This window comes from Phalacrocorax carbo, chromosome 20 (assembly GCF_963921805.1).
Source record: "Phalacrocorax carbo chromosome 20, bPhaCar2.1, whole genome shotgun sequence".
NCBI lineage: Eukaryota > Metazoa > Chordata > Aves > Suliformes > Phalacrocoracidae > Phalacrocorax > Phalacrocorax carbo.
Window position 1 is genome coordinate 9,116,680 of NC_087532.1, and position 25,366 is coordinate 9,142,045.

At 58.0% G+C, this 25,366-nt stretch overlaps 3 protein-coding genes across 3 annotated transcripts; all 3 read left to right on the top strand.

Annotated features, from left to right (window-relative positions):
* The first annotated feature begins 378 nt into the window (after nucleotides 1-378).
* On the top strand, nucleotides 379-1,267 carry LOC135316558 (coiled-coil domain-containing protein 81-like). The gene is made up of 3 exons (XM_064470159.1): nucleotides 379-531; nucleotides 797-1,053; nucleotides 1,156-1,267. The coding sequence occupies exons 1-3, from the start codon at nucleotides 387-389 to the stop codon at nucleotides 1,243-1,245; spliced, it is 492 nt and encodes a 163-aa protein (XP_064326229.1). The 5' UTR covers nucleotides 379-386; the 3' UTR covers nucleotides 1,246-1,267.
* Nucleotides 1,268-13,076: 11,809 nt separating this feature from the next.
* On the top strand, nucleotides 13,077-14,934 carry LOC135316589 (coiled-coil domain-containing protein 81-like). Its single transcript, XM_064470296.1, has 5 exons — nucleotides 13,077-13,143; nucleotides 13,446-13,507; nucleotides 14,059-14,215; nucleotides 14,481-14,737; nucleotides 14,840-14,934. The coding sequence occupies exons 1-5, from the start codon at nucleotides 13,077-13,079 to the stop codon at nucleotides 14,927-14,929; spliced, it is 633 nt and encodes a 210-aa protein (XP_064326366.1). The 3' UTR covers nucleotides 14,930-14,934.
* A 5,636-nt stretch (nucleotides 14,935-20,570) lies between these two features.
* Nucleotides 20,571-25,366, top strand: LOC135316534 (putative coiled-coil domain-containing protein 144C). Its single transcript, XM_064470071.1, has 7 exons — nucleotides 20,571-21,008; nucleotides 21,235-21,714; nucleotides 22,249-22,401; nucleotides 23,357-23,572; nucleotides 23,927-24,159; nucleotides 24,813-24,937; nucleotides 25,229-25,366. Exons 1-7 carry the CDS (start codon nucleotides 20,859-20,861, stop codon nucleotides 25,297-25,299), a joined length of 1,428 nt encoding a protein of 475 aa, XP_064326141.1. The 5' UTR covers nucleotides 20,571-20,858; the 3' UTR covers nucleotides 25,300-25,366.

A 25,366-nucleotide genomic window follows, 5' to 3' on the forward strand; every position in this document is an offset into this window, starting at 1 on the left:
TTTGGACAAAGAAGAACGTGGGCTTTCTTCTTTGGAGGCTTCCCTAGGCCTGCTGGCAGGGTGTAATGAGCGGGCAGAGAGCCGGGGGCAGTGTCCAGGGCTTGGCCCTCCTCGGGCCCTCTCAGGCTCCGGGTGGTGTGTCCTGCTTGTCCTTCACCTTGCGTGGCCTGGGAAGAGGGTGGGAGGGTAAAGCGGAGGGAGAGGGGAACAAGGTGGAGGGCAAGGCTCTTCCCCAAAGCTTTCCAACGGGGCCCCACCTTGTCCCTGGCGACCACCGGGGTGGGCAGGCCAACAGAGAAGCCTTAGTGTGCCTCGACGCTCTTCTCCCACCGGAACAATTCCAACGGCTCTTTCTTTCTCACTCTCGTTGGCAGGCTGTCAGGCTAATGGGCATGGCCACCGTCTACATCAGGGAGGAGGACTTTTGTCATGGGAACAAGGCGAGTGTCAAGGTCCAGAAACCCATGTTCCACCTGGACAAGCCAGTTCTGCTGGAGAAGAAGCTCTGCTATGAGACCAGATCACGGCCCGGTAAGAAGAGACCTCCAGGGCTGGGCTTCCAAAGCCTTGAGTCAGAGCTGGCGTTTCCCTCCCGCTCCCCCTTGACAGGAGCAGCGGTCTGCGTGGGGACAGGGTGCTGGCCCCCAAAGGCAGGCCGGGCCGCTTGCTGCTGCGTGGGGAGTCGGTGGGGTGGGAGGAGGCTCGGTGGGCTCTTGATGGGTCGCGGTGCTGAGAGCTGATGTGAGTCTGCTGAAGGCTGAGCAAGTGACTTTGTTGCCGGGCGGTTTCTTTGCAGAGGACTTAGAAGTTGCAGAGCTGATCTACGCCGAGGTCGCCTTCTACCTCTCCATCCCCAAGAAAAAGGTCTTGAAGTGCGTCAAGGCTACCACAAATGTCATCGCGTGGGCCTTGACCGAAGGCAAGGACTTTGACTTTGTCTTCAAGAACTTTGGCATCCTGGTGTGCCGGGGAAGGAGAGTGGTCATGCGGTTCTTCGAAGACCTGCTGCGAGACGTGGACAAGACCGGCATCCTGGCAAACACTGCCCTGCGAGTGAGTCTGTTGTCTTTTCAGCGCTCCCTCTACCTCTCTTGCAGCCAGGTCGAAGCCATGACCTCGGGCACATTCACTCCCCTGCCTCTCTCCTTCTTGCAGAAGTCAAGCCTGAGGCCCTTGGTCATAGCCCGCAATGAGACAGCTGTTTTCCAGATGCCTCCTGGGGGGATCTTTGTGTTCCCACAGTGAGTATGTTTGCTTCTGTCGCCCCGGGCTGACCAAGCGAGCACCTTCTCAGCCCCTCTCTGGTGCAGCCGCCCAGAGGTGCCAAAGGCCGAGTTCCTGGGGCTGCTCTCCTCGGGAAGCTGCTGTGGAGTAGCTGTGCCCAAGGGGTGCTTCTCCGTGAAGTGCATGGCCACTCCTCGTCCTTTGGGAAGCGGGGTGTCGTCAAGTGGAGCACCAGGGGAGAGGGCCTGCTTACCTTCCCAGCCGTGTGGGGTGTGGAGAGGCAGTGAGGGGGACCCTTTCCCATAAAGCTTCCTCTGGTCCTCCCCTCTCCTTTGGGTGAGAATGAAATAGAGAAGCACCCAAACAAAACAAGCCCAAGGTGTCAGCATTTTCACGCGGAGTTTGCTGACGCTCCTTTCCTAATGTCTATTGCCACCTTGTTGTATGTTGCGCTCTGCAAACCTGGGGACTTGAGAGTAGCTCAGCTCTCGAGCAGCTCTGGGAGCAGCTCCTTAGTGGGGGCTGCAGGGGACTCCATTGCCCCTTACTGAAACCACCGGCACCTTCTTATTTGCAGGCTTGTGTACAAAAGTGCCACGTCTGAAAAAGAACTGGCTGACAAGGCGGCCCAACGAGGTACCGTAACAACGCACCCATGCCATGTAGAGACGCAAGCGTGTCTTCCCCACATATGATGCCACCTCCCCGGGGCGAGAGGTTCTCCAAAGTGACCAGCACGTCCCAGCTCACCCCCTTTTCCAAATGGGGCCCCTAGGAAGGAAGCAGTGGGGCAGGAAGTGCTCAGGGAGCAGCGTGGCCCCGTGGGAAGGGAGGGCTGGGAAATAGTGGTCGTCGGGAAAGGGCCAAGACCGCCCTAGGAAGCCCGACGGCAAGGCCTGGGGGTCCAGGCCTGGCACTAGTAGCAGTCGCGTGCACAGATGGCACGTCTGTCTTGCGGGAAGCGACCCAGAGGTGCAGCTGTGAAGAGCTTCCTGGTCTTGTGCTTCCAGGGGCTCGTCCTGCTGAGCGCCTGCTCTCCCGAGGGCGTCTTTCTCCCGTCCGGACAGGGGGCCTTGGTCTGACGGGAGAGAAGAGGGGCAAGGCGGGGACTGCAGCAGGTAGCGTAAGGTGAGACTCTTCAGCCACCCCTGAGCGGCACGTGGCTCATGGCCGTCTCGTCCTGGCTTTGACTTGACTCCTGGCCTAGGCCTAGCTCCCGTGCAGAGCTGCCTTGTGCTGCCTGCACGGGGCTGCTCCCTGAGCACCAGCTGAAGAACAGGCGCCTGCTGTTCTCGTACAAGCCCCGTGTGCGGTGTGTTTGCAGCGTGCTGCCGCCAATAGAGGGGACCCGTGCAGAGAAACGCAAGGAAGCCAGAGCGACGGACCGTCCTCAAGTCTGGCTGCCTCCTCTGGACAGTCGGCTGGGAGCAGCAGAGGTACGTGCTACAGGTGGACGTAATGATGGTGTCACGTGTAGGAAAACACGGCTCTGTGGAGAGGGTGTCCTCAAAGACAGCCGCGACACTGCGGACGTGTTCATCCCGTCACTCCTCCTGCCTCTGCCTTTCGGCCTGGCCAATGACCCCATCTGTTCACACCACGCTTGGCTTCCACGTGGACCCCACCTCCCGGTTCCCCCATCTCCTGCACCGGGGTCCCCGCCGGGGGCTTGCAGTCCCTGGCGTCTCTAGTGCTGCCCTGTCCAGGGGCGGGAGAGAGGTGTGACCTGGGCTCTAACGTTCCTCTTTGTCCCACCCAGGCCAAGAGTCAGTCCGAAATACTCCAGGTGAAGTGGTCTGACTTGTACGCGTGCTTGCCCTGGCCCAAAAGTAGCACGCAGGAGAGGGCCGAAGTACAGGCAGGACAGGAGGAAGTCATCTCCTGGGCCAAAAGGGATGGGGAGGAGATTTCTTACTGCCATCCCCGGGCAGAGAAGGGGAAGATACCGGCCCCTCCGCTGGAGACGCCACAGCCAGAGTAAGCGTGCGGCAGCTCCCGGCAAGGCTGGGGAGAGTCGAGCGGCAGAGACCGCCCGTCTGCGGGGTCAGGGGCCCGGTTTCCCCTGACACGGGCATGCCTGGGGTCAGCCCCGATGCCTGGTGTCCCTGGGCAGCCCCAGCTTGTGAGCAGGGGCCAGGGCAGGGTGTGAGAGGGAATTTGTCCCTGCTGTTGCAGCATCAGGTCACCACGAGCAAGGCAGGTCTTGGCAAAACTGGAGTGGTACAGATCCCGCCAGCAGGTGTGGAAGAGGAAGACAGAGCTCAACCGGCTGCAGGCAACAGTCCCGAAGGAGGTCCACTGGTAAATATCTCCAGGCATGGGAGGCATTTTCCTGGTGCACCTTTTCCTCCCTTGCCCGGGCAGCGGCAGCTGGGAAGGACTGTCTGTACTGACAGCCGGGTGGCAGGAGAGCAGCGAGGTCCTGAGGCTGTGCCCCTGAGTTAGAGCTGCCTTCCAGCCCCAGGGAGATGTCCGCAGGCAGAACAGGGGCAGACGGGGACATGGCTTTCTTCCTCTGGGATTGGCTCTGCCTTTCCACCCCACAGACACTGTCCCTCCTCTGCCACGGCACCCACAGCCCGACACCTTGCCCGGAGGGCCCTACCTGTCCGCTGCCAGGTCTCAGCCCTGAGCTGATGGGCCTGGTCCAGTGGAGCAGGGGGTGTCTCAGAGACCACAGCAAGCCTCCAGGACCAGGCCTGGCAGGCAGGAGGTCTCTGCCCTCCTCTCTCTACTTCCAACTGATGTCAACACGCTTTTGGTTCCCCCTCAGCGTCGGGAAGAAGATGGAGCTGCACGGCCTCAGAGAAAAGCACGAGGCCGGTGCGACAGCATACGGGACGTGTGCGCAGTACGGCCACGTCGCACCACGCAGACCTGCAGCCCGGCGTTGAGGAGCAGAGCCTGAGGGGCCCAGCAAGCCCCAAGCTTGTCCATCGTGTCAGACTCGAGCGAATGCGTGTTGGTGCTGGAGCTCCCGCTCTTGCTGCCAGCGCTGCCTGCTCTGCAGCAGCAGAGCCCTCAGCAGAGTGGGACCTTTCCAAACATTGCATTCCTCCTGGAGATGCCAAATAAAGACGCCAGGGTCACCAAGCCCTGCCTGGGAGGACATTCATTGGCAGGCCTTTGGAAAGGACGGGCAGCTCCTGATCCTGCGTGCTGGCCCATCCTCCTGCAAAAGCAGCCTGCGTGCACAGTGCCTCCCGTCGCCAGCACCCTCGGTGTGACCGTGCACAGGCAGCTCAGCCTGGTCTTGCCCAAAGTGGGAACTGGGCAGCACTGGAGGGGAGGAGGGGAGATGCGGGCGTGCAGGAAGGGGAGAGGAGGGGAGGGCAGTGCCCAGCAAGGTGGAGGGAGGGCGCCTGAGCACACGGGGATGGGGATTGAGGAGGACATCTAAGGGCGCCTGCAGGGAAAGAAGGCACTCTGAGCCTGCCAGGAGGGCAAGGGAGGGCACCCGAATGCCGCGGGTGGGACTGAAGGGGATGTGTGCATGAACCAAAGGGCCAGGGGAGTCTCAGAACCTGCAGCCAGGGTCACAGAGGAGATGCAAATGGGCACTGTGGGGAATGGAGGGGCTCTCAGTGCTCTGCAGTGCAAGGTCCTGCTGCTGGGAGGTCGTCAGACAGAGCTGTCTCTGGTGCACACCACCTTCATTTTTACATCCGCACCGCTCAACAAACGCTTGTCAGGGGACAAGTCACAAGGCCCATGGCCTCACCGGCTCAGAGGATGGACCCAGCAGATTTTACAAGCCTGACTTGCTGTTCTTTTTCTTGTCCTGCTCCAACTGTTCTCTCATTCCTTTCTCTTCTCAAGGCTCAAGGGGTGGTCCTTCCCTCTGGGGGCTCTACTTGGCTCGCTCTTTTAAGGCTTTTGCTTTGAATAGAAGCACTTTTCTAGTGCTCCTGCGCCTTTCCAGCTTATCCATGCTGACCATGGAAGCATGTTGCTTGCAATATCTTGGGTGGTGCTTTCCACGTGTGACTTAACAATTGCCAAACTTCTTTTCAACACAGCCTTTCTAAACAGGCCATGGACTAGGCCCCCGACACCTGCACCGCTTGTTGCAGCAAGGCTGTTGCTGGCTGGGCTCTGTATTCATGGCCAAGCACAGGTCCCCGTGATTTTAAACCACCCCCGTTTTGGTGTGGTTTCTTGACATATCAGAGGCTTCCTGGGCTGAAGATGAAGCTTCACAATCTCATAGCCCAAAGCTAAAGGAGACGTGCCTCTTCCGGTCAGCCTTTATTTCAGTGCTGATCATGTCAATGTGCTGGCAGTTTACCAGCAAGTAGCGTTGGCTTATCACTGTCAGGATCTTCTTATCGCCACCAGTCGGAACATAGCACAAGAGGAGAACCGCAGAGTCCCCAGAAACCTGGTGCTACACCCCACACGTGTGTAGAGGTACAGTTAAACCCTCCAGAGAACCCTGCTAATGATGTGCCACATCCCCAGCCATAGCACAAGCGTAGGGCTCCTCAGCCTTTCTGAGCTCTCTTTTGCCCTGCCACTGCTGCCGAGTTGACAGCTGAAGCTTTGTTGTGGGAGTTAAGAAGATGATTCCGATATTCCATCAACATGGAGAGGGACGGATAATAGCCTTTCTGCAAAGCAGACTGCCATGTCTGTCCCTGCAGTGCCATTTCAGACATGGTGTCTTTGCTGATGCCATGTGCTGATGCTGTGTGCTCCTCTTTTCCCACCAGCTCCACCTATCTCTACTCAGAGCTCCAGGGGCTTCCCCTGGGCAAGTGTCAAGTTCAAGCACCCTGAGTTTGGCCTTTGTTCCTGTGGAATGCCTTGGGGTGCACAGAAAGGCACACCCAGGGGGGTTGTGGGTGCAGCAGAAGGAACGTGGAGCAGTCCAGGCTGCCCATGGGACTTGCAACATGCCAAAATGTACAAGAGTGGGCTGGACCTTTGACAGATAAGCAGGGGGCTGCAGGGTGCACAAAAGGGCACACCGAGGGGGTTTTGGTGCACTGAAAGGCACATGGAGGGGTGCGAGGAGACCCCACAGGCACACCCAGGGGTCCAGGGTGCGCCCAGAGGCATGCTCAGGGGGACCAGCCACAGCAGAAAGCAAAGCAAGGGGAAGTGGCCAGTCCCAAAATGGACATCGGTGCCCTCAAAGGGACGCTCAGGGCTCCAGGGATGCAGAGAGGGGCACACTGACGGGCCCAGTGTACCCCCACAGCTCTCACCGAGAGCCCAGGAAGCACAAAAAGGCACATGGCGACGTGTCCAGCCACTCACCGTCTCTTGTGCTTCCCGGGAGCCTTGATGGCGAGAGCCTGCCATGGTGAGCCCGTCCGTCTCCCACACAGGTGAGTGCTGTGGGGAGCTGGGAGATGAGGACGGTGGGTGTGCAGAGCGTGCGGGGAGGTGGGTGCCTTGGAGAGGTGGCCTTGGGCAGCCTCTGGAGGTTCCTTCACGGGCTTTAGAAAGCCAGTTGCCTGATGGTCAAACATGCAAAATCTGGTTTCTTCCTTTGCACGTGTCCCTTTCATCCTTCCTTTCCTCTGGCGGGCTTGCATCTTTGCAGTGTCCTCTCACACTTGATTAGAGGCCATTACGGCCTTGGGTTAGGTCTGCTGTAGCACTAACCCCGGATCTTGCTTTTTCTCTCCCAGTCACTGGTGAACATGAAACCGGATCTGCTGGGGATTCTCCCTGGACGTCTCCTGCTGTTCCGCCAAATTGAAACAAAGTCCAGGCTATCCCCTTGCAGGGCAACACCGCCCGATCGTGATGCTCTGAGAACAAGTATTAAACTGGTAGAACACACGCATGAACCTCTGTGAAAAACCTTTCCCTACGCCCGCCTCCCGTGCTTTCCCATCGCCGTCCCTCACGAGCTACCTCAGCATCGGGCTGAGCAAGGTTTTGTGGCTGGGACAGCAAAGCCCTTGGACACCTGCCCTTCCCCGGCTCCCCACCGAGGCGGGTCTCAGGGCACCTGGAGGGGCTGCAGGTGCCATCCCGGCTCTGGGGACCATGGCCAGGCCTGTGGGACTCTTCTCAGCCCAGCAGCGGTGCTGGGGGCCGGGCCGCCGGGGCAGCCAGGGCCGTTCCCTGCGCCCGCAGCCTGCACCCGGGCAGGGTGTTGGGGGAGGCCCAGTCCCGGTCGGGGCGGGATGGGGGTCTCCAGGGGATCCCCCTGGGGCTGGAGCAGTGCGGCCCTGCCTGGAGCTGCTCCCTCCTGCTGGGTTGGGGGCTTCGGGCCCGGGCAGGGTGGGGCTTCCATGGACACCAGCCGGGAAGGGGACCCGGCCTGGCCTGGGTGCGCCCGGGGCTCAGTGCGGGTGTGCAGGCCCCAGGGCACGCTGGGCGCTCTGGTCCCTCCCTTGCCACGTGGCGTGCTGGGAGCTGTGGCTTGGAGACGGACACGGCGTCTCCTGAGCCGTGCTCACCGGCGCCTCTGGGCTGCTTGGGAAGAGCTGGAGCTCAGGGGAAGGACGGACACGGCCTTGGCAAGGACTCGGCCCTCAGTGGCGCCAAATTCTCCCCAACACCCAGGCACACAGGGCTAACGCCAGGCTGTGCAGAGACGGTCACCTGCTTCACTGAGCTGGGGTTTTTCTTCCCCTAAGAACACTGCAGGAGCAGAAAATATTCTGGGAGGAAATACAGGAGAGGCGTGCCCAAGGACTTTGCAAGCGGCAACGTCATTCACGATCCTTTTCCCAAAGAGATTGTGCTTTTATCGGAAACGTGCAAAACCCAACGAGTTTGAGTCGCAAGTAAGGAAGCAACCCAGCAGCCAGCGGGAAACAAGGCTGCCTGGGTCTGTTACGGGCTGTCATCAGCTCTAGGAGTAAAGCACGCTTCAGGGTTTCTGCAGGGAAACCAAGCGTGCTTTCCCCGAGCCTCGTCCCTCCTCGGAGCCTCGGTTGGAGGAAGCGCTTGCTGGTCAATTGTAGCACAGAGATGGCCAGGCCCAAAGACTTGTGGCGAATGCAGTTAAACCCAGTTGGCGGCCGGTCACAAGCGGTGTCCCCAGGGCTCAGTGCTGGGGCCAGTTCTCTTTAATATCTTTACCAATGACCTGGATGAGGGGATCAAGTGCAGCCCCAGTAAGTTTGCAGAAGACACTAAATTGGGCAGGAGTGTTGGTATGCTGGAGGGTAGGAAGGGGCTGCAGAGGGACCTGGACGGGCTGGATCATTCGGCGAAGGCCAAGCGTATGCGATTCAACAAGGCCCAGTGCCGGGTCCTGCCCTTGGGTCACCCCAACCCCAGGCAGCGCCCCAGGCCCGGGGCAGAGGGGCTGGGAAGTGCCCGGCGGAGAAGGCCCTGGGGGTGCTGGCTGACAGCCGGCTGGGCATGAGCCAGCAGTGCCCGGGTGGCCAAGGAGGCCACCAGCCCCCGGGCTTGTGTCAGCACTGCTGTGGCCAGCAGGAGCCGGGCAGGGATGGGGCCCCTGTGCTGGGCCCTGGGGAGGCCCCACCTCGAATGCTGGGCTCAGGTTTGGGCCCCTCGGGACAAGAAGGGCCTGGAGGGGCTGGAGCGTGTCCAGAGAAGGGCAGCGGGGCTGGGGCAGGGTCTGGAGCACAAGTGTGCTGGGGGGCAGCTGGGGGAGGTGGTGGGGTTTAGCCTGGAGAAGAGGGGGCTGAGGGGAGCCCTTCTCGCTCTCTGCAGCTGCCTGAGAGGGGCTGGAGTGAGGGGGGGGCTGGTCTCTGCTCCCAAGGAACAGGTGAGAGCACAAGAGGAAATGGCCTCAGGCTGCGTCAGGGGAGGTTTAGGTTTGATATCAGGGAACATGCCTTCACTGCAAGCAAGAGTGGTCAGGCCCTGGCACAGGCTGCCCAGAGAGGTGGGGGAGTCACCATCCCTGGCGGTGTTCAAAAAAAACGTGTAGACGTGGCACCTGGGGACATGGTTTTTGAGAACTGGGGGTTGGACTTGATGATTTTAGAGGTCTTTTGCAGCCTTAATGATTCTATGATTCGATGAAAGTGCCGTTTGGCGCCTGGCAGAAAGAGCCGTTTGTGCGTCCCACTGTGTTTTATTTCATAGAACCATTGCTTTCTGTTTGTTTCAGCTGGGCTAGTTAGGGGTTATTATTGTTTAGTTTAAATTCAGACCCAAAGGACAGACCTATGATTAGCACCTCTGTGTGGCCGGAGTTCTCGGGGAGATCCGTCAGTGGAGCTGGGGGCATTTTGAAGGCCAAGACTCTGGTGGTTGAAATTCCGGGCCTGACGTGCACCTCCTCCTTTGAAAGTCTCTCTTCCTCCTTCCAGGACTCGAAGAGTGCTAACTTCTCTGAACGCCAACTACAGAGTAAGGTGTTGCCATCTCCCTGTACCAGGTACCGTGGGGTAAAAGGAAGAGGCACAAAATGCCTCTCTGCATGTGGTGAGGGAGATGCTGAGTGTTTTGCCTTCTCCACCCTGTGATTTCACCTCCAAGGGCCCTTTTTTTTTTTTGTTATTGTCTATGAGGGAAAATGGAATTAAAAGACTCTATGAAATTGGTGGGATGGAGAAGTTAATTTCTCAAAATATGTTGGGGAGCAGCGTAGGATTTCCAGACCAGCTTGGTGCCCAGGGGTTTTGGAGGAGCATCTTCACACGAGGTTATGAGGCTTAGAGGGCCACGGCTGCCCGGAGCTCTATGACCCGTGTCCCAGGCTATGCGGCAGGAGGGAGCGTGAGCTCTTTCTCCCCCTGTGCAGCCAGGAGCACCCTGATCTGTGCCAAAATGGGCCAGCGGGAGGCAGAGAGACCCTGCAACTCTGGTCTCTGCTTGCTGGAGCCCCAGCACAACGGGCTGCTTACAGCCTTCAGGTGCTAGGGAGGCTGACGGACAGTCTGTCCCAAGTCAGAGGAGGTTCTGGGGTCGATGGGGGCTGTCAGCTACTTGGCTTGAGGAAGAGTATCGGAGCCTTAGTCCAAGTGAAAGGTGTTGCCCGTAGCCCTGCACTGCCTGGCAGAGATGTTGGGAGGGGCGCTGGGGCTGTGCAGGTGGCAGAGGGTCAGACAGACTTTGCAGAATGACTTAAGAGAGGAAATTTGTTTTCAGCTTCCCACCACGAGAAGCGCCAGACTCTCTCAGCACCCTGAAGGCCACGCAGGACGCGAAGCCTGGAGGAGAAGCTGAAAGCCAAGACTCACCCTTTTGCTTATCCCCCTCTCAACCTTCGGAGATCGGCTACTTAAATGTAGCTTCCCCTGGAGACACCACAGCCTCCCAGCTGCAGGGGCTGAGTCAGAGCATCAGCTCTGAGAACTTCTAAACGGGGAAAGATGTTTGTAAAATATTAGCCGGACTGCAAGGCTTTGGGCTCCTCTGGCTGTGAGATAACAAGGACCGACGGCAGGGGGAGAATTGCCAAATGGACGGACCTGGTGATCTCTGTCATGTATTTCAACTAAATCAGTCAACAGCTTTTTTTCAACTTGCCCAACTCTGTGTGTGTGATCCCAGATCCAGCTCTCCGCACGCGTGGAGAAGAAAGGAGGGGATCTGAGCACCCAGAGAAGGAAAGAGGGTACACCTTAATGCTTACTAACAGTGGTGGAGGGTCTACGAGGATGCTTGGGTGGGAGTAGAAGGAACCGGATCATGCAGAACAGGGGTGTCGAGGGAACAGCTGTGCTTGCAAGAGGGAAGCAGAAAGGATCAGAGTGTGAGCTATGGGGAAGAGAAGGGATCCGTACATATTCAGGAGGGCATGGGATGACTCGGAATCACCGTTTGCATGAAGAGGAACCACGGAAGCCTGAGATCTCGCAGGAGGAGAGGGAGAGGTCCTCCAAAATAGCGGATCAGCCTGGAGGGCATCTGAGCACGCCTGGAGGGGAGCAAAGGGGACCTGAACTGGCACAGAGGGCCACGGTGGGGATAAGAGCGGTCCCCAATGGGCAGAGAGCAGCTCTCTTCTCCCAAGGGAGGGAACAGAGGATCTTTAAGGAGAAGGAGGAGGATCTGAGCACACATCAGTTGACATTTATTCAAAGCTGACTTGGCTCCAACCACAATTTCAAAATAAGGTTTGTTTTTTTTAACCTAATCTGCCATGCTCGCTTGTATCCGCACTGAAATCCAACGTTAAAACTATTGGCTTGGATTTTGTGGATGAGGGAAAGGCTGTGGATGTTATCTACTTGGACTTCAGCAAAGCCTTTGAAACTGTCTCCCACAGCACCCTCCTAGAGAAGCTGGCAGTTCAAGGCTTGGACGGGTGTTGTCTTCACTGGGTAAAAAACTGGCTGGATGGGCAAACCCAGAGACTTGTGGTGAAGGGAGCTAAATCCAGTTGGTGGCTGATCATGAGTGGTGTCCCCAGGGCTCAGTGCTGGGGCCAGTTCTCTTTAATATCTTTATTAATGATCTGGACGAGGGGATCGAGGGCACCCTCAGTACATTTGCAGATGATGCCAATTGTTTGGGAGTGTTGATGTGCTGGAGCGCAGGAAGGTACTGCAGAGCGACCTGGACAGGCTGGATCATTGGGCCGGAGGCAACAGTATGCGATTCAACAAGGCCCAGTGCCGGGTCCTGCCCCTGGGTCACACCAACCCCAGGCAACGCTCCAGGCCTGGGGCAGAGGGGCTGGGAAGTGCCCGGCGGAGAAGGCCCTGGGGGTGCTGGCTGACAGCCGGCTGGGCATGAGCCAGCAGCGCCCGGGTGGCCAAGGAGGCCACCAGCCCCCGGGCTTGTGTCAGCACTGGTGTGGCCAGCAGGGGCCGGGCAGGGATGGGGCCCCTGTGCTGGGCCCTGGGGAGGCCCCACCTCGAATGCTGGGCTCAGGTTTGGGCCCCTCGGGACAAGAAGGGCCTGGAGGGGTGGAGCGTGTCCAGAGAAGGGCAGCGGGGCTGGGGCAGGGTCTGGAGCACAAGTGTGCTGGGGGGCGGCTGAGGGGGCTGGGGGGGTTTAGCCTGGAGAAGGGGGGGCTGAGGGGAGCCCTTCTCGCTCTCTGCAACTGCCTGAGAGGGGCTGGAGTGAGGGGGGGGTCGGTCTCTGCTCCCAAGGAACAGGTGAGAGCACAAGAGGAAATGGCCTCAGGCTGCGTCGGGGGAGGTTTAGGTTGGATATCAGGGAACATGCCTTCACTGCAAGAGTGTTCAGGCCCTGGCACAGGCTGCCCAGAGAGGTGGGGGAGTCACCATCCCTGGGGGGGTTCAAAAATATATAGAGGTGGCACTTGGAGAAGTGGTTTAGGAGTCCTGGTAGCCTTGGGTTGGCGGTTGGACTTGATGATTTTAGAGGTCTTTTGCAGCCTTAATGATTCTGTGATTCTATTAGTTTCTTCTCTTGCTCTCTACATTCAGGCTTCTTTTCATACCCACCTCAAAACAATTTTGAGCAACCTTTCCCAAAAGCATGTGGTCCCCTGCACCTAGACGGTCTCTGCTTGGGCTACGTGGGGACAAGGACGCCTGGGAATTTGGGGGAATTTTTAGTTCCAACTTGATTTTGTTCCCCCTTCAAGTCTCCTAATCTTGTCTCTCTGGCACGGTCTTGGTGTCCTTGTTCAGCAGCCCTTGTAGGCTACCCTTTGGGTCTGCCTGTGGAGAGGGCAGCGGGTGGGTGGGGAGAGCTGCCCCAGATGCCCTCTGTGGCAGGGGCTGTGCTCACCTGCAGCCCCTCTGACACGGGCCGTGGTCACAATGGGGCACACCCCCTCACCGGGACACCTTGCCTCTCCCCACGGCACCCAGCCCGCACTTCCCTGCCAGTCAGGGAGGAGCTCAGGTGTGGGGGGCTGCTTTGGCCACTGCTCTGCTCTTGGGAGCTGCTTTGCAGCCCGCAGGGGGAGGCGGAGGCAGGCAGTGCCACAGCGCCGGCGCTGTGTGGACAGGAGGAGCGGAGGGGCTCGGCCAGGAGGAGCTGCAGCCATGGAGTGGTTCTCCTCTGCCTTCCTCCATGCGCTGTCTCCTCACCTGGCGGATTTCACAAAGGAGGGTACGTGCTGCCAGAAGGTCCCGTGCTCGAGGCTCGGAACTCGGAGACACCTTCCTGGCGTGGACTGGAGCCCGTCCTTGTGCCAAGCCTTCTCCCCTCTTTCTTTCAAGTACAGAGCTGTGTCCCCAGCACGGGACGCCTTCTCATGGGGACACAGCTAAAACTCGGCTCTGCAGGGCAGTTCCTGCATGGGTGGTGTGAGGGGGGAGGCGGTGGTGTAGGACGACGCCTGCACCTGCTGCCTTGGCAAGGCGCTGAGCTTATTGACGTCACGCGTGCCCTGTCTCGCTCTTCTTCCCCAGAGATGGCCAGCATTTGGGATAGCGTGTCGGAGTGCTATCGCCAAAAGCTGCTGCTGAACAAGGTGGGCTGCTTTCCTTGCTGTCCTCCAGACCCTGCTGTGTCCTGGCCCCTCCCCGGCCTTTAATTCCTCCCCGCAACGGCTTAGGAAGCAGAAAACATGCCCCAGAAGGATCCTGCTGAGGACAGCTTTGCCACAGAGCAACTTCTGAGTGGACGGAGAGAAAAAGCAAAGCCCCGCTTTGGACAAAGAAGAACGTGGGCTTTCTTCTTTGGAGGCTTCCCTAGGCCTGCTGGCAGGGTGTAATGAGCGGGCAGAGAGCCGGGGGCAGTGTCCAGGGCTTGGCCCTCCTCGGGCCCTCTCAGGCTCCGGGTGGTGTGTCCTGCTTGTCCTTCACCTTGCGTGGCCTGGGAAGAGGGTGGGAGGGTAAAGCGGAGGGAGAGGGGAACAAGGTGGAGGGCAAGGCTCTTCCCCAAAGCTTTCCAACGGGGCCCCACCTTGTCCCTGGCGACCACCGGGGTGGGCAGGCCAACAGAGAAGCCTTAGTGTGCCTCGACGCTCTTCTCCCACCGGAACAATTCCAACGGCTCTTTCTTTCTCACTCTCGTTGGCAGGCTGTCAGGCTAATGGGCATGGCCACCGTCTACATCAGGGAGGAGGACTTTTGTCATGGGAACAAGGCGAGTGTCAAGGTCCAGAAACCCATGTTCCACCTGGACAAGCCAGTTCTGCTGGAGAAGAAGCTCCGCTATGAGACCAGATCACGGCCCGGTAAGAAGAGACCTCCAGGGCTGGGCTTCCAAAGCCTTGAGTCAGAGCTGGCGTTTCCCTCCCGCTCCCCCTTGACAGGAGCAGCGGTCTGCGTGGGGACAGGGTGCTGGCCCCCAAAGGCAGGCCGGGCCGCTTGCTGCTGCGTGGGGAGTCGGTGGGGTGGGAGGAGGCTCGGTGGGCTCTTGATGGGTCGCGGTGCTGAGAGCTGATGTGAGTCTGCTGAAGGCTGAGCAAGTGACTTTGTTGCCGGGCGGTTTCTTTGCAGAGGACTTAGAAGTTGCAGAGCTGATCTACGCCGAGGTCGCCTTCTACCTCTCCATCCCCAAGAAAAAGGTCTTGAAGTGCGTCAAGGCTACCACAAATGTCATCGCGTGGGCCTTGACCGAAGGCAAGGACTTTGACTTTGTCTTCAAGAACTTTGGCATCCTGGTGTGCCGGGGAAGGAGAGTGGTCATGCGGTTCTTCGAAGACCTGCTGCGAGACGTGGACAAGACCGGCATCCTGGCAAACACTGCCCTGCGAGTGAGTCTGTTGTCTTTTCAGCGCTCCCTCTACCTCTCTTGCAGCCAGGTCAAAGCCATGACCTCGGGCACATTCACTCCCCTGCCTCTCTCCTTCTTGCAGAAGTCAAGCCTGAGGCCCTTGGTCATAGCCCGCAATGAGACAGCTGTTTTCCAGATGCCTCCTGGGGGGATCTTTGTGTTCCCACAGTGAGTATGTTTGCTTCTGTCACCCCGGGCTGACCAAGCGAGCACCTTCTCAGCCCCTCTCTGGTGCAGCCGCCCAGAGGTGCCAAAGGCCGAGTTCCTGGGGCTGCTCTCCTCGGGAAGCTGCTGTGGAGTAGCTGTGCCCAAGGGGTGCTTCTCCGTGAAGTGCATGGCCACTCCTCGTCCTTTGGGAAGCGGGGTGTCGTCAAGTGGAGCACCAGGGGAGAGGGCCTGCTTACCTTCCCAGCCGTGTGGGGCGTGGAGAGGCAGTGAGGGGGACCCTTTCCCATAAAGCTTCCTCTGGTCCTCCCCTCTCCTTTGGGTGAGAATGAAATAGAGAAGCACCCAAACAAAACAAGCCCAAGGTGTCAGCATTTTCACGCGGAGTTTGCTGACGCTCCTTTCCTAATGTCTATTGCCACCTTGTTGTATGTTGCGCTCTGCAAACCTGGGGACTTGAGAGTAGCTCAGCTCTCGAGCAGCTCTGGGAGCAGCTCCTTAGTGGGGGCTGCAGGGGACTCCATTGCCCCTTACTGAAACCACCGGCACCTTCTTATTTGCAGGCTTGTGTACAAAAGTGCCACGTCTGAAAAAGAACTGGCTGACAAGGCGGCCCAACGAGGTACCGTAACAACGCACCCATGCCATGTAGAGACGCAAGCGTGTCTTCCCCACATATGATGCCACCTCCCCGGGGCGAGAGGTTCTCCAAAGTGACCAGCACGTCCCAGCTCACCCCCTTTTCCAAATGGGGCCCCTAGGAAGGAAGCAGTGGGGCAGGAAGTGCTCAGGGAGCAGCGTGGCCCCGTGGGAAGGGAGGGCTGGGAAATAGTGGTCGTCGGGAAAGGGCCAAGACCGCCCTAGGAAGCCCGACGGCAAGGCCTGGGGGTCCAGGCCTGGCACTAGTAGCAGTCGCGTGCACAGATGGCACGTCTGTCTTGCGGGAAGCGACCCAGAGGTGCAGCTGTGAAGAGCTTCCTGGTCTTGTGCTTCCAGGGGCTCGTCCTGCTGAGCGCCTGCTCTCCCGAGGGCGTCTTTCTCCCGTCCGGACAGGGGGCCTTGGTCTGACGGGAGAGAAGAGGGGCAAGGCGGGGACTGCAGCAGGTAGCGTAAGGTGAGACTCTTCAGCCACCCCTGAGCGGCACGTGGCTCATGGCCGTCTCGTCCTGGCTTTGACTTGACTCCTGGCCTAGGCCTAGCTCCCGTGCAGAGCTGCCTTGTGCTGCCTGCACGGGGCTGCTCCCTGAGCACCAGCTGAAGAACAGGCGCCTGCTGTTCTCGTACAAGCCCCGTGTGCGGTGTGTTTGCAGCGTGCTGCCGCCAATAGAGGGGACCCGTGCAGAGAAACGCAAGGAAGCCAGAGCGACGGACCGTCCTCAAGTCTGGCTGCCTCCTCTGGACAGTCGGCTGGGAGCAGCAGAGGTACGTGCTACAGGTGGACGTAATGATGGTGTCACGTGTAGGAAAACACGGCTCTGTGGAGAGGGTGTCCTCAAAGACAGCCGCGACACTGCGGACGTGTTCATCCCGTCACTCCTCCTGCCTCTGCCTTTCGGCCTGGCCAATGACCCCATCTGTTCACACCACGCTTGGCTTCCACGTGGACCCCACCTCCCGGTTCCCCCATCTCCTGCACCGGGGTCCCCGCCGGGGGCTTGCAGTCCCTGGCGTCTCTAGTGCTGCCCTGTCCAGGGGCGGGAGAGAGGTGTGACCTGGGCTCTAACGTTCCTCTTTGTCCCACCCAGGCCAAGAGTCAGTCCGAAATACTCCAAGTGAAGTGGCCTGACTTGAGGGTGCGCTTGCCCTGGCCCAAAAGTAGCACGCAGGAGAGGGCCGAAGTACAGGCAGGACAGGAGGAAGTCATCTCCTGGGCCAAAAGGGTTGGGGAGGAGATTTCTTACTGCCATCCCCGGGCAGAGAAGGGGAAGATACCGGCCCCTCCGCTGGAGACGCCACAGCCAGAGTAAGCGTGCGGCAGCTCCCGGCAAGGCTGGGGAGAGTCGAGCGGCAGAGACCGCCCGTCTGCGGGGTCAGGGGCCCGGTTTCCCCTGACACGGGCATGCCTGGGGTCAGCCCCGATGCCTGGTGTCCCTGGGCAGCCCCAGCCTGTGAGCAGGGGCCAGGGCAGGGTGTGAGAGGGAATTTGTCCCTGCTGTTGCAGCATCAGGTCACCACGAGCAAGGCAGGTCTTGGCAAAACTGGAGCGGTACAGATCCCGCCAGCAGGTGTGGAAGAGGAAGACAGAGCTCAACCGGCTGCAGGCAACAGTCCCGAAGGAGGTCCACTGGTAAATATCTCCAGGCATGGGAGGCATTTTCCTGGTGCACATTCTCCTCCCTTGCCCGGGCAGCGGCAGCTGGGAAGGACTGTCTGTACTGACAGCCGGGTGGCAGGAGAGCAGCGAGGTCCTGAGGCTGTGCCCCTGAGTTAGAGCTGCCTTCCAGCCCCAGGGAGATGTCCGCAGGCAGAACAGGGGCAGACGGGGACATGGCTTTCTTCCTCTGGGATTGGCTCTGCCTTTCCACCCCACAGACACTGTCCCTCCTCTGCCACGGCACCCACAGCCGGACACCTTGCCCGGAGGGCCCTACCTGTCCGCTGCCAGCTCTCAGCCCTGAGCTGATTGATGGGCCTGGTCCAGTGGAGCAGGGGGTGTCTCAGAGACCACAGCAAGCCTCCAGGACCAGGCCTGGCAGGCAGGAGGTCTCTGCCCTCCTCTCTCTACTTCCAACTGATGTCAACACGCTTTGGTTCCCCCTCAGCATGGTGAAGAAGATGGAGCTGCACGGCCTCAGAGAAAAGCACGAGGCCGGTGCGACAGCATACGGGACGTGTGCGCAGTACGGCCACGTCGCACCACGCAGACCTGCAGCCCGGCGTTGAGGAGCAGAGCCTGAGGGGCCCAGCAAGCCCCAAGCTTGTCCATCGTGTCAGACTCGAGCGAATGCGTGTTGGTGCTGGAGCTCCCGCTCTTGCTGCCAGCGCTGCCTGCTCTGCAGCAGCAGAGCCCTCAGCAGAGTGGGACCTTTCCAAACATTGCATTCCTCCTGGAGATGCCAAATAAAGACGCCAGGGTCACCAAGCCCTGCCTGGAAGGACATTCATTGGCAGGCCTTTGGAAAGGACGGGCAGCTCCTGATCCCGCGTGCTGGCCCATCCTCCTGCAAAAGCAGCCTGCGTGCACAGTGCCTCCCGTCGCCAGCACCCTCGGTGTGACCGTGCACAGGCAGCTCAGCCTGGTCTTGCCCAAAGTGGGAACTGGGCAGCACTGGAGGGGAGGAGGGGAGATGCGGGCGTGCAGGAAGGGGAGAGGAGGGGAGGGCAGTGCCCAGCAAGGTGGAGGGAGGGCGCCTGAGCACACGGGGATGGGGATTGAGGAGGACATCTAAGGGCGCCTGCAGGGAAAGAAGGCACTCTGAGCCTGCCAGGAGGGCAAGGGAGGGCACCCGAATGCCGCGGGTGGGACTGAAGGGGATGTGTGCATGAACCAAAGGGCCAGGGGAGTCTCAGAACCTGCAGCCAGGGTCACAGAGGAGATGCAAATGGGCACTGTGGGGAATGGAGGGGCTCTCAGTGCTCTGCAGTGCAAGGTCCTGCTGCTGGGAGGTCGTCAGACAGAGCTGTCTCTGGTGCACACCACCTTCATTTTTACATCCGCACCGCTCAACAAAAGCTTGTCAGGGGACAAGTCACAAGGCCCATGGCCTCACCGGCTCAGAGGATGGACCCAGCAGATTTTACAAGCCTGACTTGCTGTTCTTTTTCTTGTCCTGCTCCAACTGTTCTCTCATTCCTTTCTCTTCTCAAGGCTCAAGGGGTGGTCCTTCCCTCTGGGGGCTCTACTTGGCTCGCTCTTTTAAGGCTTTTGCTTTGAATAGAAGCACTTTTCTAGTGCTCCTGCGCCTTTCCAGCTTATCCATGCTGACCATGGAAGCATGTTGCTTGCAATATCTTGGGTGGTGCTTTCCACGTGTGACTTAACAATTGCCAAACTTCTTTTCAACACAGCCTTTCTAAACAGGCCATGGACTAGGCCCCCGACACCTGCACCGCTTGTTGCAGCAAGGCTGTTGCTGGCTGGGCTCTGTATTCATGGCCAAGCACAGGTCCCCGTGATTTTAAACCACCCCCGTTTTGGTGTGGTTTCTTGACATATCAGAGGCTTCCTGGGCTGAAGATGAAGCTTCACAATCTCATATCCCAAAGCTAAAGGAGACGTGCCTCTTCCGGTCAGCCTTTATTTCAGTGCTGATCATGTCAATGTGCTGGCAGTTTACCAGCAAGTAGCGTTGGCTTATCACTGTCAGGATCTTCTTATCGCCACCAGTCGGAACATAGCACAAGAGGAGAACCGCAGAGTCCCCAGAAACCTGGTGCTACACCCCACACGTGTGTAGAGGTACAGTTAAACCCTCCAGAGAACCCTGCTAATGATGTGCCACATCCCCAGCCATAGCACAAGCGTAGGGCTCCTCAGCCTTTCTGAGCTCTCTTTTGCCCTGCCACTGCTGCCGAGTTGACAGCTGAAGCTTTGTTGTGGGAGTTAAGAAGATGATTCCGATATTCCATCAACATGGAGAGGGATGGATAATAGCCTTTCTGCAAAGCAGACTGCCATGTCTGTCCCTGCAGTGCCATTTCAGACATGGTGTCTTTGCTGATGCCATGTGCTGATGCTGTGTGCTCCTCTTTTCCCACCAGCTCCACCTATCTCTACTCAGAGCTCCAGGGGCCTCCCCTGGGCAAGTGTGGTCAAGTTCAAGCGCCCTGAGTTTGGCTTTTTTTCCTGTGGAATGCCTTGGGGTGCACAGAAAGGCACACCCGGGGGGGTTGTGGGTGCAGCAGAAGGAACATGGAGCGGTCCAGGCTGCCCATGGGACTTGCAACATGCCAAAATGTACAAGAGTGGGCTGGGCTGGGCCTTTGACAGATAAGCAGAGGGCTGCAGGGTGCACAAAAGGGCACACCGAGGGGTTTTTGGTGCACTGAAAGGCACATGGAGGGGTGCGAGGAGACCCCACAGGCACACCCAGGGGTCCAGGGTGCGCCCAGAGGCATGCTCAGGGGGACCAGCCACAGCAGAAAGCAAAGCAAGGGGAAGTGGCCAGTCCCAAAATGGACACCGGTGCCCTCAAAGGGACGCTCAGGGCTCCAGGGATGCAGAGAGGGGCACACTGACGGGCCCAGTGTACCCCCACAGCTCACACCGAGAGCCCAGGAAGCACAAAAAGGCACATGGCGACGTGTCCAGCCACTCACTGTCTCTTGTGCTTCCCGGGAGCCTTGATGGCGAGAGCCTGCCATGGTGAGCCCGTCCGTCTCCCACACAGGTGAGTGCTGTGGGGAGCTGGGAGATGAGGACGGTGGGTGTGCGGGGAGGTGGGTGCCTTGGAGAGGTGGCCTTGGGCAACCCTGTACCCCTGGACACAGCACACCTGGGGCTGTTTCCCTTGGCCACGTGGCCTGTGTGCACGCAGAGAGGTTCTGAGCACACGGGGCCCCTCTGCCCCTGGCCCCGCCCTGCCCCCAGCACCTTATGATGTCACTGAGCTGTTCGTGATGTCAGCACACACGGTCACTAGACCTGAGGTGCTGGCGCAGGCCCTGCACACACAGTACCGGGTGGTGCTGCTGCTGCTGGCGGTGCTGGTGGTGCTGCTGGCAGTGGCGGTTGCTGGAGGTGGTGCGTTGCTGCTGGCACTGCTGGTGGTGTCAGTGCTGCTGGTGGTGCTGCTGGAGCTGGTGGAGCTGGTGGTGCTGGTGGTGCTGGTGCTGGCTCAGCCCGTAGGCAGCTGCCCAGGCTCTGCCGCTCCTTGGGGCTCGGCTCCTCAGTTCGCAGCTGGCACCCGGCAGCGCCTGCCAAGTCCTGCTGGCCACCGCTCCCCGGGGAGAGGCGAGGCAAGGCAAGGCAGAGCACTGCCCGCTCCCGCTGGGCCATGAAGAGGTGGTGGTTCCTGCGGAGGAGGAGGGCGCGGGAGGGGCCCCCCGTGTCCTCCGGGAGTGGCGGTGGTGACCAGCTCCAGACGGAGGGCCGGGATGAGCTGCGTCCAGAAGCCGTCAGGGAGAGCAAAAGCTCTGGAGGGCAGGTATGTAAAAACATCAATTCAATTTAGAGTCTTCGTTATAAGATTATCTTGCACGTTAATGCCAAGTAAGATTTTTCCACAAATAACGTCTAATGCAGTTGTTGAAAACTCTTTTATACTCTGACGTCACGTTGGTGACAGTCCTCGTCTGGTTATATGCAATGCTGCCACTATCTCCTGTTTTGTGCTGGTTTCCTAAGTTCTGTCAACCTGTGGTCTTGAACAGGCAGAAGATGTCAGAGCCCAAATGCTGAAGACGGCAGGGTTGGATTCATCCCTTTCCCACCCGAGCCCTGGAAGTCATCAGACATCAGAAAATGTCGATGTGCAAATGTTAATAAGAAAATGTGAGCAATGGCTTAGAGAGCATGAGCGCATATCTCAGGTGCTGCAAGATAACAAGAGCTTGTCTCAGCAGTTGAGCAAAGCTGAAAGAAAAGCTCGCAGGCTGGAGAAGGAAGTGGAGCAACTGAAGAAAGCCCTCTGGGAAAAGGCATTGGCTTTAGACATGACAGAAAGAGAATTACGTCAGGCCCAGAAGCAGGCAAAGGAGCGGCATGCTCTACACCTTGAGAAAGATCAAGAGAGAAAAGATGCCGTCAAGAAGGCAGAAGGGCTGCAGGAACAACTGGCCCAGCTCCAAAGTGAAAACCATTTACTCCGGCAGCAGCTGGGAGATGTAAACAAGAGCACCCAAATACGAATGGTGAGTGAGGCCTTTACACGCAAGGCTGACAGAGTAGGAAAAGAGGTGAGGTGGGCCCTGGCCCAAGAGTGACTCAAAGCAGACCACTTCCCAAGGCTCTCTGGTGCTTCTAAAGGTGGCAGGTATAAGCTATGTGCCTGGCAGTCCATCACTCGGGTTGCTTCTGGTTTGTCCTGGTTTGTGGGAACTGTGGAAGGTTCTTTCTCAAGGACCTGCTTATAGGCACATACGTACCTAGAACGGCTTTGGCATGCGTTGGTTTTCATGTGTGTAGCAGAAGAAGAGCCAAAAGGATGATACACAGAGTTGGCTATAGGAAGCCTCGCTCTGATCACTGGAGGAAGGGCTGCAGCCCACCCCACAGCGCTTGCACTGGCGTCAATCCCGTCACATTTGAGCATTATCTTAAGACACAAGCAATACCCAACAAAGGCACCGTCTCAGCAGGTGTAAGAACTGGTAAAATTGAAAGTAAAACTACACGTTTGGGCTTCTTAACTCTTTCTTTGTACTCCTGTGTCATTGTTTCCCTAGAGAACAGTGGGACAGCTGCACAGAGAGCTCGCTGACGCTTGCCAGAAGCAGTGGATAGCAGAAACGTCACTGAAAGCGGCTACACGCCAATGTGATTACCTGAAGCAAGAAAACTCCCACTTGCAAGAGGACTTGCACAAGGCTAAAGCCGAGGTATACAAAGTCTGTAAACATGTCAGCACGAACGATGCTCTTCCTTTCCTTCAGTGGCCACACGAGAAGAAACAAATCTGGGAGCAAATCCAGGACAGATTTCTCTGGGGACCTTTTGAGCTTCAACATGATTAACAATTGTTTTCCAGGCTAGAGGGGGTGCTTTTAGCTCCTTTCTCCTCCCGCCTCCTCCCATCTCACCTTGAAAATCTTCAGGGAGCTCGTTTCAAGGCTGAGGGGCAGAGCAGTGGGTTGTGGGCAGCACCTGGGTGGGGAAGAACGAAGCAGCTCTGCTCTTTTGAGACTTGCTTCTGTTCCGACACCATCCAAAAGTTGTGGCCGTGCTGCGGTATCAGAAGCCACACGCTCCCAAATGTCTCTAGGCTTGGTTGGTTTGTTTGCAAGGTTTTTCTTCTCTTGGTCTCTGCACAAAGATGTTGCCTAGTTCCCTGGCGGTGGTGTTTTTGGGGAAGGAAAGCAACCTTTTGTTTGCCCTTGTCTTGTTAGCCAGGCTTCACCCTTCCTCTAAGTGAGGCCTTGAACCTCTTGCCTCTTCCCCCTGCACCGTCCCCCGCAGGCATTAGCACAGGGGGGGTGCCCATGAGGGGTAACGGGGCAGAAAAGGAGCACGATGAAGCCAAATGAAACGCTGTGAATGCGATGAAATGCAAAAGAGCCCCTTCACAGGCATGGGAGCTGTACGGTGCTGTAGAAGGAGCTGAGTGCCTTTGCCATGGTGCCTCTGGACAGGAGGGGTGGATGGGAGCTGGAGCAGCCTTGTCAGCAAGGGCTTGAAAGGCAAACTTAGTTCGAAAAAAAGCCAAGCGGCTTTTCCCTGGCTTGAGATACAATCTTGGTGGATTACAGCTCTGAGCTCCGTCCCTACATTTGATTGAGTTTCACAGAGATTTTAGACCCCTCTGCTTAAGGCAGCTTGTTTTCTCTCCGCATTCAGCTGTGCGACCTCTCCGCGCGGCTGGAACTGGAGTCCCAAAATGCTCTGCACCTCGAAGCTGCAAACCAGGAGCTGCAAGGGCTGGTGGCTCTTCTGCCACATCGCTTGGCCACTCCAGGGGTGGGTCATCCCCCAACAGCGCTTCATGGAGGAGAGTGTGAGCAGCGAGCGCAAGAAGAAACGAGAGAGAAGCAACATCTCGGGGAGCTTTTGCAGGTCAGTTTAGGTACCATTTGCCTCTGTAGTGGGCGTTGCGTTCATTTGTGGTTGTGGTCGCGGCTTTTAGGTGTTTTGCCTGGGGCACCTGGTTCTCTTTGTTAGTGTTGTGGGATTGGCTTTCCTATAGGGAAGCTGGGGAGCTGCAAAAGGCTGCATCAAAGGGCTTCTGTGTGCGTCAGGGGAGCCATGTGCAGGAAAAATATGCAGCCTTTCCCTCATCCTCATTCGTACAGCCTTGTAGGCTGCTTTACACTAGCTTTCGTATGAAAACGGCAGAAGGAGCAGGTTGTTTGAGGTGGGTGGGCATTGTCTTTTTCTTCCCGTTCCCCAAAGTTGCATCTTCTGCTTTAGACTCAGGCAGCCGCTCAAGCCAAAACAGAAGAGGCCAACACCACTGACGCTTCTTGGAGAAAGCTGCTGGAGCAGAGAATGAAAGCTCAGGAATTGGACCTGGAGAGAGCACGGAGCCTGCAGGAGGCGACCGCACTGCAACTGGCGTTGGTGCAGGCAGAACTAAAAAGCTCCGAAAAGCGTTATTTGGCGGGCCGCAAAATTAGAAGCTGCCTCTCAAAGAAACTAAAAAAGTAAGTCCAAAGGTTTTCTTTGTTTCCCGTGTCATACAATATGACCCCTTTCGTCGCGGCTTTTCCATCCCACATCCCTTTCTTGCACCTGCTCAGCATGGTGTGTGCACCTTCAAGACAGCGTTCTTCTCCAAAGAGTACACCTTGGGCTCTGCCATTCCGGGGGCCTGTTTCCCTTTCTCTTTACTGGCCCTGAGGTAAGAAAACTGATGAGGCCTGTCTGGAGGATGGTTTTGTTAGTTTTCTTGTAAGAGTTTTCTGTAGCCACCTCCTCTTCCTGCAGGTAGGGTGCAGAGGAGGAGCTTCACTTCTGCTGCTCTTATCCTCCCACTTAGGAGAGGCACACTTGAAAAGGCAGAGGGGCCAGAACAGGAGCCCGTGAGGCAAAACTACTCCATTCAGCTGCCGTTATGACGGCGCACCTTCAGTTTGCGTTTATGCTGGGAGGAGGGGAAGAGCCCGAGTCCTTACTACCTCCTCGGAAAGGTCCTACAAAGCCCTAACACAGATTGCTTGGAAGCCTGAGAAGCAGTACATTTGGATGGCCCAGAAGTCTACGTGCATAAGTCCACCAGCGTACTGTCACACGTGGCGAACCACTTGGTGCCGATACGAGCAACAGTCGTCCTTACATGCTCCTGCCTTTTTTGCAGGGCTAATGAGACGCTGGCGGAAGCCAGTGCTGAGAGCCGTCAGGAGCAGCAGCGCAGACTCGTCAGTCGCAAGGCCAAGAGCCTGAGCCAGAGCAGGGGACAGAGCGGAAACCCATCGGGCTCAGGTAAGCAGCTCCAGATGCGATTCCAAAGCAGATGCCATTTGCGGGTTCTGCTGGGGTTTAGTAGTGGTGCGCAGCCTCTGGAGGTTCCTTCACGGGCTTTAGAAAGCCAGTTGCCTGATGGTCAAACATGCAAAATCTGGTTTCTTCCTTTGCGCGTGTCCCTTTCATCCTTCCTTTCCTCTGGCGGGCTTGCATCTTTGCAGTGTCCTCTCACACTTGATTAGAGGCCATTATGGCCTTGGGTTAGGTCTGCTGTAGCACTGACCCCGGATCTTGCTTTTTCTCTCCCAGTCACTGGTGAACATGAAACCGGATCTGCTGGGGATTCTCCCTGGACGTCTCCTGCTCTTCCGCCAAATTGAAACAAAGTCCAGGCTATCCCCTTGCAGGGCAACACCGCCCGATCGTGATGCTCTGAGAACAAGTATT